The sequence below is a fragment of the Ahaetulla prasina genome, chromosome 5 (assembly GCF_028640845.1).
Source record: "Ahaetulla prasina isolate Xishuangbanna chromosome 5, ASM2864084v1, whole genome shotgun sequence".
NCBI lineage: Eukaryota > Metazoa > Chordata > Lepidosauria > Squamata > Colubridae > Ahaetulla > Ahaetulla prasina.
In genome coordinates this window covers 95,594,548-95,605,453 of record NC_080543.1, presented here as the reverse complement: position 1 = coordinate 95,605,453, position 10,906 = coordinate 95,594,548, and the positions used below count along the sequence as shown (strand labels likewise).

Below are 10,906 nucleotides of genomic sequence, written 5' to 3'. Positions count from 1 at the left end.
ACACAAAAACAGAGTTGAAAGGGACCTTAGAGGTCTTCTGGTCCAAACCCCTGCTCAGGCAGAAAACCCTATTCCATTTCTGGCAAATGGTTGTCCAATCTTAAAAAACTGCAGTGTTGGAGCACCCATAAATTCTGGAGGCAAGTCGTTCCACTGATTAATTGTTCTAATTGTCAGGAAATTTCTCCTTGGTTCTATGTTGGTTCTTTCCTTGATTAGTTTCCATCCGTTGCTCCTTGTCCTGCCTTTGGGTGCTTTGGAGAATAGGTTGACCCTGTTTTCTTTGTGGGAGCCTCTCAAATATTGTAACACTGCTATCATGTCACCCCTAGACTTCGTTAAAGTAGACATATCCAATTTCTGCAACTGTTTTTCACATCCCCCTAATTATTTTTGTTGTTGTTGTCTGCATTCTTTCTAGAGTCTCCATATCTGTTATTGTGGTGACCAAAACTGAATGCAGTTTTCCAAGTGTGGTGTATTTCATTCAGTTTTGGTTGCCATGGTATAAAAAAGATATTGAGGGAAAGAAAAAGACTGGAGCATACCATCCCCTTAGAATGTCTATGGGGCATAAACTGGGATGGGATGTTCCAGAAAAGCTCCTAAAAGCATGTCAAAATAACCTTGAATCAGAAAGGATTTCTATCTTGTCTGTGATTATATAACTCCAGAATTTCCTCACTTGCAGAGGGAGACATACCTTATTCAATGGATCACTTCTTAAACTGCTTTTTTTTGGCCTCAGACTGCAATTACCTGATTACAGGTAGTCCTCAACTTATGATCACAACTGAGCCCAAAATTTATGTTGTTGGGCCATTTATTTAGTGAGTTTTGCCCCATTTTATGATCATTGTTATCACAGTTGTCAAGTGAATCACTGCAGTTAAGTTAATAAACCAGTTATTGAGTGACTCTGGCTTCCCCATTGATTTTGCTTGTCAAAAGATCGCAAAAGGTCATCAGATGACTTGGGACACAGCAACGGTCATAAATATGAACCAATTGCCAAGCAACTGAATTTTGATCACATAATCGTAGGGATGCTACAAAGGTCCTTACTGTGGAAACAATCATAAATCACATTTAGCATCCTTATTAGTACTTATTAGTACCTTGGTACCGTATGTAGTAGCCTTAATACGTAGATATTAGAACTCTTGGCCCACTTGTACTGCTAACTGAAACTGGCATGATCCCAATGAATTTCACCCAGAAGGCTTCCCTTTGTCTCTTAACTCACCAGAAGCACATTAAACAAATAGGTAGTACCAAAGCATTCCTTTCAATGTGTATTCCCCATAGTGTACTTGTTTGCTCTCTTGTAATCTCTTCCTATCCAATAAGTATAAATCACCATCATCATCATTGTCGACATCGTCATTTTAGCCATTGTCTATCCACTGCAGGATTTTGGCCTCTTCCTCATGTTTCCAATGAATGATCCTGAGATCCAAGGACTGAGGGCCGTTTTTGAGGTTGGATTGGCATATGGAAGGAATAGATCATAATCCACCATGCTGGTCCAATGTGGGTTGGCAGATGTGATCAGTGTTAGTTTTGGGGTATCCATCATGGCCTGTTTGCTTTGGGAGACCCTTCTGGACATATACATGTCTGATGACATAACCCCATGATTTCATTTATTCCCCTTTGCCTCATCAAGGCCTCGATCATAGAAGGAGAAGTATAAATACAAACATTAATTTGTTGTACTCTTACAGTCAGTTTTCATCAATCATATCACATAATATTTTTAAAAATGATATTCAACAATAAAGAAAACCATTTAGGAGGGGTCTAGCTATTCCTGGGCAGCTTCAAGTCAGAGTTTGGGATTGGTTCTTGTTACTTTCATCAGTTTTATTTTGATCTGATTTCCAGTATATCCTTATTTCAGTCTACCACAATGTACTGGTGCATTCTCTATGCACCAGTATGTTCAAATAGAATGTATATTTTTTATAAAACTTGAATATACATCATATGGCTGATTAAACCCAACATTCATCATGATCATTTATGAAAGTTATTGATAGGCAAGCCTTCAAAGAAGTTATATTCTGCTGGGCTTGCTCTGGTTCATCCAGCACTTGGTTTCTTTCTATCCAAAGTACTCTTCCAACATTGGTTACAGCTGATACAAAGGTTATTTTTTAAATTATTGATGTTTCTTTTTCATAGATATTCCTGATATGAAGAAACTTCTGTTGATTGATGCTGATTGTGGTGTTGATGATGCTCAAGCTATCATGATGGCTCTTGCAAATCCCAGTGTAGAAGTCCTGGGGATTACTTGCACTTATGGGAACAACCTGTTGGAAAATACATCTAGAAATGTGCTCCGTGTGTTGCAAGTTTGTAATAAGCTTGAGGTAATTGCCCCCAATTGAACAATCCAACACATTTGGCATAGCATTGTCTGTGGGACTCACAAAATCAGATCTTGGCATGTGAGACTGGTGCTTATTTGCTTATGTGTAAGATTCACTTTACACATAAGAGAAACGTGTCTGCACCACTAATTTTTAAAAAGCGGTTGCTTGTCTTTTATAAAAAAAATATTGATGTGGCTGTTTTAACTATACGTATGATTTCTTGGATGGGGTTAAGCCAACTTCATGGTTTGCAGTAGGAACTATTACCACTATGACTGAATACTATGCGTGTTCATAGTTTTGGTCTGAAGTGGAAACTTTAATGTACTTATTTGCTTGGTTTCATACCAATCCATATAGGGTTTTCCAGATTGAGGAAGAACACAATTACTACTTAGCAATAATACAGGTGCTTGTGCTGCTTTCTTTCACTCCCATTTGACCTTCTCTCAAGTAACAGCATGGCAGAGTTTTAAAAAAAAACCCTACAACTTGACCTAGGTCTGGGAGATGATGGAAGGAGAATGGAGGAGATGTGTGTTTTGGTCCTCTGCAGTCACCAGCAAACAAAATATGGCAGCCAAATGAAAGAAGATGTTTTCCCTTCAGAAGAAGTGGATGGTCCAAAAGAGGGGAGGAAGTGTAGGAGCCCAGAGAGACAAAGCACTCACATGCCATAATATATATGTGATAAAATGTTTTTAAATGCGATAAAATATGCTTGAAATAAAAATAGTGGATGGCTGGACTCATAGAACAATTCAATTATTTGACATTGTTATTTAATTTTAGGGAGATCAATAGGTCTTTCAAATTCATATTATATTGGCATCTTTTCATATATAGATTCCAGTTTATCCTGGTGCTGCTGCTCCTCTACTTGGTGGACCTGTTACAGGCGCACAGTTCCATGGTAAAGATGGCTTGGGTGATGTTCCTGATCCTAATGCCCCAGGAACAGAACTTCTGCAGAAAGAAAATGCTGTGACTGCAATATTAAGAATAATCAATGAGCGGCCAGGTCAGGTGAGACGGTACAGGTACCATAAATATTGATCATAAATTTGGAATAGAATAAGGTCTTGCTTCATCTTTCATGCTCCCCAGGATCTGAATTCCAGCACAACATAGTTAATAAGGTTGCAAAAATCTACATGGCCAATACATGCAACTATATTTTTTTGTATCTCTTTGCTTTCACAACTTCTTGTTGTCTAGAATTTGCAGCCCTGGTATTACTTGCATGCTGCCTGGCGCTCAGAAACTTTGGATGGATATGATAGATATGGAAGATAAGGTAGCCCTACTATTAACACAAGTAACTTAGAAAGAAGAAACAGAGGCATCTGAACAAGGACAGAACTAGGCTGTGCCAAATGGAGTTACAGTACATTCCTTTTGAGTACAGCAAAATATTTTTTGACTTTCAGTTCAAGATTTACTTATTATACTATTTCCAACTGGACCAAAAAAAATATGATCACATATTGTCTCTATAACAACAGTTTGATCTGAAAAAGTGAGGCCTAATCAACCACAGAAAAATTAATATAGTTTTACAGTTATGTGTTTTTAATAATATTCAATAAATAAATTTATCTTTAGATATCTCTGGTTGCTCTTGGTCCACTGACGAATATAGCACTAGCAGTGAAAATGGACCCATCACTTCCCAAGAAACTTAAAAATTTGTTCATCATGGGAGGAAATACTGAATGTAAGTGAACTCAAGAGGACCTATTTGACATGTTTATATCTGCCTGATTTGGCAGGACCAAGCTTAAAATTCATTTTAACCTATTTGTTCATTTTTTAATGGGGAAAAAAAACCCTAATCATACTACCTTATTCTGGATCATATATTAGTAATGAGATAAAGTGAAATAAATAATCAAAGCAGTTATCCAAGGAAGTAATTCATGATGCACATGACTATCACAACTGAATTATGCTCAATTTCATCTTATGTGATGATAGAATTACATCATTAGGGGAATGCTATAGCCATAGTGTATCTAGACCTCAGCAAAGCTTTTGTGATATTCTCCTCCATGGAATAGTAAAATATGGCTAGAAGGTGCTACTATTTAATGGACATTGTATAATGACTGTACTTAAAGAATATTCATCAATGGCTCCAGTTCAGCCATCTTGAATGGAATGCCATAGAATTCTGTTTTGGGTGCTGCTGTTTAATATTTTTATCTATGAATTTGATGAGGGAGTTGAGGGGACTCTTACCAAATTGCACCAAGCTAGAAAAGTTTAATAACATTAGATGAAAGACAATTCAAGAAGGGTCAGATAGCTTTGCAAACTGAAATGAATAGGGTGAAAATAAATGTAGAGAAATATAAACTAACAGTGTGATGTAGTTGTTGAAAAGGCACATGCTATCTTGGGAGCATGAACAGGAGCACTGAGTTCAGACCATGCGAAGTTATTGTTCTATTCTGCCAGTCAAACCCTATTTGGAGAACTATGCCCTGTTCTGGGCATCACAGTTTTTAAAAAAAAGACAATGACAAATCAGACAAAGTTCAGAGAAGGCTACTAAAGCTCTGAGTTGCTAACCAAGTCTGGAACATGGTATAGATTTATTCTATATTGCCTCTACCAGAATTGGTGAATTAAAATACAAAGACAGATTCCAATAAAGGAGAATATTATTTGTAGCTCTGGATTGAAACGAGGGGTCCTTTGTGCTTTCTGAACTTGGTTATTTTCTTGCAGACATTTCATTACCCAAACTAGGTAACATCATCAATGCTAGTACAAGTGGTTTGCCCTGTCAGTGTTGGTGGGAATGGTCTTGAAGGGTGTTTGATTGGGCTGTTTATTGCTAGTTTGTTTGGCAGTTCCTTGATTGGGGTAATGCTTACTCCTTGATTATTGGTCTGATGGGGGCCATAGTGGCTCACGTGGTAAAACACTGAGCTTGCACTTGACTGAGGTTAACAGCTCAGTGGTTCGATTCCCGTGAGTGAAGGGACAGGAAAGGAGACTCCTCCGATTGCTTACTGGCATTCTTGAGTGAATAAACTGTATAGGGACAGGAAAGGAGTCTCCCCCGATTGCCTACTGGCATTCAGGCATCCCACAGGTAAGATAACACCGCCCAAAAAAATTCCTTTCATAGAGGCAGGCAGCCACTTTAGTGATCCCTGGCTAACACGTGCCATAGGTTAAATAAATTTGTCCGATGTTAATTTTGGAGTTAATCTCTGCTCATTTGGGTGTTGATTGCTGGTGGAGTGGTGCTTAGGTCTTTTTGTTCCCTTTTGGATTGTTGATTGTTTCTTTTGTGTGGTCTGTAAATATTGTTTATGTCTATGTGTCTATTGATGGCTAATATGTCAAAGTGCCAGGCTTCTAGAAATTCCCTGATGTTTTTGGATTTGGCTTGGTCTAGGGTGGTCACAGTTTCCTAACTGAAACTGTGGTTAAGTTTGTCTATATGTTATGAAAGAAAAATTCCCAAGCTAAAATGTAGAGGAACTTCCTGACTGTACAATTTGTCAGCCTCTGGTATAAGCTGTATATGAAGAGGTGAGCTCTCCTTTACAACAGATCTTCAGAGACTGGATGTATTTTGCAATTTCATTTAAAATATTGTCATTAGAAGACCATATGTTTGAAAAGGAAATCCATCTTACCATTTTAAAATATGTTTGCAAAAAGCTTTTCTCACACAATGCAAGCAAAGCTACATGTATCCACGTTCATATTTATAGGTATATTTTGTAGATTGTGACTTAAATGTTATAGGTATGTTAGTGATTGTAGGAAACATTCATGCATAGTTAGATGAACGAATTGCACTTTATGTGCACTGAAATTTATATAAGTGATAAAATTTCTAAACTAAAGTGACTGGATTTTTGCAACTCAGCTACAGCTACAGTAGCCATAAAATTTCACATTATCAATAAAATATGTTTTTATATGAGCATGATATTTACATATGAAATTATACACAGATTCATTCCAATTCATCTACTTCAGTAATGAAATGGTTCTTCTAAAGAAACTTTGTTTTTGTTTCCTTTAGCCAGAGGAAATATTAAAGTGTGTGGAGAATTCAATTTTGCAACTGATCCTGAAGCTGCTTACATTGTCTTAAATGAGTACACCTGCCCAATGTATATTGCAGCCTGGGAGTTCACCTGTGCCTGCTCACTGCCCTGGGTAAGAGAGTTCTCTACTCTTTTGTCGATACTGGGATTTAGTTTCACTGAATTCAATGGGGTTTCATTCTGTGTAGATAGATAGGTATGTTAATTAAACTAGGTTGCATAGGCTCACTCTACTTGCTTCTGGAATGGTGCCATGTTGCCTCCGCTGTGTAGGAAGTTTGTGCAGAGGAGCAGCTGATTCCCAAAAATCTACCAAAAACGGTAAGTGACCAATCCATGCCAGGGAATAGGGCAGAGGGCGTGAGTCCCAGTAGGGTTGGGAAAGCAGGCCCAAAGCAGGATGAGTAGGAGGAAATAGGCAGTTGGTCCTAAGGGCGGGCAGATTACCAAGTGCCATTTTTTTTCACATGACCACTGAATGAATGGTCGTAAGTCAAGGACTACTTGTTCTTTCAAGTGCATCAAAGAAACATATTGAAGACTTCTAGGCTAATATCTTCAACATTCATCACAACCTTACATTCGCCCATTGAATTATTTTATTGTGATCAGCTGTTCTACTGGCTTTTAAAATGTAGTAAAAATGTAGAAAATATTAGGAATTTCTTATTAGGAATATGAAACTAGTTGATGATTTATAGATATAGCTAATACTTATTATTTGTATTTTGTTCAATTTCATCAACTCTGGTTGGCTTCCATAAAAATATAATTAAAATTATAAAACAATTAATTGAAAAAAATTGTCGTTGCATATTATTTATCAGAAAAAGAAATCTCCTGTTGTAAAAGCATCCCCACTTTTTATAGATTCATTTTTAAAAAACTCGTAGAGATGCACATTTAAAGAATTCCCAAACAGGCACAATTCCAAAATAGTTTGCCTTTCCACACTCAACACCTTCACTGGCTATTTAGGAACATATGCTACATTGATTTATCTACTGCACTGAAATTAAGAAACTTTGATATCAGTGCATATTGCAATCTTCTTCTCTAGTTTGGAATAATAGGGCTTTGTTTTGTTTTTCTTTTTTTCCCCTCCCCAAGTGTTTCCCAAGTCTTTTAAGATTTTCTGTATCACAAATTCCTGTCTGCTGTCCAAGAATTTAAGGCAATGCACATATTTTCTCTGTCACTCATGGCAGCCTTGTGAAACATCATAGCCTGAGAAACAGTGACTGTTTTAAAGTTTTCCAATGAGCTTCTGAAATTTAAGTCAGATCTTCCCAATTCAGTCCCAAAATCCTAAAGACTACACCATTCTGGATTCTATCGTAATGTTGTAATACAGGCTTGGATACTGCATTTATTGTCTGTATCCATCCACTGGATATGTTCAGTTCAGTGATGGAGTATTGGTTTGGAATTCAAGAAAGATACTGTTCTGTTTCCCTCCCCCAATACTCCCAACAAAGAGTCAGTCAAAGGCCTCCTTTTCTAATTTATTTACATAGATAAATGTTCTGGCCACGTCTACCCACGAGCCTGCCAAGTCTCTGGAAATAACGAGGAAATTATAGATAAGGCCAGAATTACTCACGAATATATTCTTCCCTCCATTGATACAGTTTGCCCGCGCAAATTCACTGCTTTGTCCAAGACAAAAAACCAGGAAGTTCCGCCTCCTTTTTATAGTCTCTGCAGATGTCACTGCATGACCATCATTCTTTGGCTTTGTCCCAATGCTTCCTCTGCTGCGCGCGCTGATCACGTCTGCGCAGTCTTGCATCACTCCAAAACTGTTCTTGGGGCGTTGCCAAATCAGAAGAAGGCCCGGGAGAATCAGGCCTTGCCGGTCCCTCCTCCTCCCTTTGAGTGGGTGCCAGCGAGGGAGAGGGCCCAGGAGAAGCAGGCCTTGCCAGGTCTTCTCCCTCACTTTCTGAATCATCTGAGTCCAGGAGTCCGAGTCCAGGAACCTGGGTCACAACAGATATAGTATAAATTGATGGGGCTGAGATATCAAGTCCCGCACAGAGGCATAGCCAGTTACAATAATTGAAAAATCTGCTGGTAGCTTGTATATATCTGCATTTGATACAGTTAGGGGGTTTAGGTCAACTAGTTTCCCTGCTGAATGCTAAAGTAGCCTTATCTTAGTTAATAGCTTTTCCTTTCCTGGCTCTGGTTCTTCAGAATCCACTCCCACCAGAATGATGCCTGGGATTGGTTTACTGAAAATTTAAAAAGGCAGTAAAATACTTCTCTTCTTATGGGACCCCATGAAATGTGTTTAATGCATATGTACATATACCCATACACTATACAAACAGTTTTGTACTGACTGTAAAGGGTATCTTTTTAAAATCAAACTTCTCCTAAATCAGGACATTTTATTAATAAGTTAGCAGCTCATATTTCATTAGATTTATGCTCTCTATAGTAGTAAACTTATTTTTCCTGTTTGGGAGGCTTACAGGGCAACATGGATGACTTAGGCCTTCCTCAAAGTCCCCAAAACAAAATGGGGGCAGAAAATCCAAGGCTACTGGTTCCAGCAACATAACATTGGGTCTGTTTCTTTTGGCTTCTAGCAAGGTAGATGTTACTCCTCCAGGCTGATTGCCCATCGATCTCTCCCCCCTTTTCCCCTCCCCAGATAATTCCCTCTTTGGCTGGTTTTTAATGTTCAACATTGTTTTTTCCTTCCTAGGAATTCTACCATGAATGGGTGAATCAGAATACTGAGAAAGCCAGGTTCATGAAGAAAATATTTGCTCATTCTTTAAAAATCGCAAAACCACACTTGGGGTTTGTTTCTTGCGACTCTTATGCTATGGCTGCTGCCATTGATGAAACCTTTGTCACAGAAGTCACAATAATCGGCGTAAGTGTTGAGCTCAGTGGCTCGCTAACTAGAGGAATGATGGTAATGGATTGGTCTGACCATCTGAAAAAGGAACACAAAGCATTTGTAATGAAAAACTGTGATTTAGGGAAATTTCAGGAGCTCATGATGGATGCTTTGAAATAAAATGGGCTTATGAAGTTCTGTTCCAAATATTTATGTTAAGTTACTGCTGCTGGGCAAACCAAGCTTTGCCTGAAATGCTATAATAGCTGCCCATGCAAAAGGTTCTAATTGAATTCTTTTCTAATTGTTCTGAAGAATAAAAATAATCTTTGAACATTTTTGCCGGCATGAAAGATATACATTGAACTTCTTTTTCTCTTCCTTTGCACTACAATTGATTGAAGCCTCTTCACTGAGTCATCTATAGTCACAAACTCTTCAGGATGATAAGAATTATGGATCCCTAGGGAGTATTCATGAAGGGACCCTTTGAGCAAGCACTATGAATTTAAATAAAATTATGTCACCAACATGATGTCTTCCTCCTTCTCTGCGTCACTACTAGATGTTGATACAGGCACTATTTATATTATTTGTTTCTTTAAAATGTGTAGCAAAAACCCCTTCATAACTCTAAAAATAATAATTAATATGGTCAATCTTAATGGAGATATGGTATTTGGTTTGCTTGGGTGGGTAAAACATTCAATTACAATTTATACTTTATAAAAGCTTTCTTAAAATAAAAGAGCACATAATAAATAGCAGAGAATACCTTGATATGTTCAAATTCTTTCGTTTGGTACAAGTTAGAAACAAGGATAGTACAGAAAATGATGCTGCAGATTCATTGTGATATTGCCACTGATATCTTCCTATGAGCAGGTCAGGCTAGCAAACAAAAGGACTGACATTCTAAAGAAAGTTGTCCCTTCTACTCAAGACTTCGGTAGATGAATGTATCTTTTGGGGGATACTGTTCCAGTGAGCAAGATCCTTATGATTCCATATGTATAATTGGATGCCATTTTTACTACACTACTTGGCATATAACTGCTTGTATTATAGTTGTCTTGTGCTTCCAATGAGCTAATTGGTATTTTCAATAAATGCCATTGGTATGAGAAGGATATCCTACCTTAGAACTAATATCTGTTAATAAAACAATGGCAGCATTACTGTAGAATAGCATGTATTTTCAGTTACAAAATACTTTTCTTATGCAAATTTGCTCTAATAATTATGGTGATATTATTATTACTAGCCATCGAAAACAGTCAACAAGAGGTAAAAACTTGCTGTAAATAATTTGTGGAACTATTATTATGTCAAGGTGAATGCTCTTATGACCTCAGGCATAATTTTCAAGATAATCAAGGTATGCTAATGGAAAAGGTAAAAGCTCCAAGTTGCTGAAAGAACTCCTTTGTTTGAAATAATTGCTCTTTCACTACGTAATATGATGTCAGAGTGCGCACAGTGTAACTACTTGAGACAATCCATGAGCAAATACATCAGACAGAGGTTTGTAATAATAAAAAGTGGTTTATCTCTATAAAGCATATACATACACGTACTAGGCAAAGGTCAAACAA

The 10,906-nt window shown here is 37.6% G+C and overlaps 1 protein-coding gene across 1 annotated transcript; it reads left to right on the top strand.

The window, feature by feature from the left end:
* Nucleotides 1–2,195: 2,195 nt before the first annotated feature.
* On the top strand, nt 2,196–9,693 carry LOC131200073 (inosine-uridine preferring nucleoside hydrolase-like). The gene is made up of 5 exons (XM_058186438.1): nt 2,196–2,378; nt 3,228–3,407; nt 3,987–4,098; nt 6,433–6,569; nt 9,171–9,693. Exons 1-5 carry the CDS (start codon nt 2,199–2,201, stop codon nt 9,489–9,491), a joined length of 930 nt encoding a protein of 309 aa, XP_058042421.1. The 5' UTR covers nt 2,196–2,198; the 3' UTR covers nt 9,492–9,693.
* Nucleotides 9,694–10,906: the final 1,213 nt, after the last annotated feature.

Coding starts and splice junctions, on each gene's coding strand:
- LOC131200073 (XM_058186438.1), top strand. CDS start 2,199: ATGAAGAAACTTCTGTTGATTGATGCTGATTGTGGTGTTGATGATGCT. Junction 2,379..3,227: donor AAGTTTGTAATAAGCTTGAG/GTAATTGCCCCC, acceptor TTTCATATATAG/ATTCCAGTTTATCCTGGTGC. Junction 3,408..3,986: donor TCAATGAGCGGCCAGGTCAG/GTGAGACGGTAC, acceptor ATTTATCTTTAG/ATATCTCTGGTTGCTCTTGG.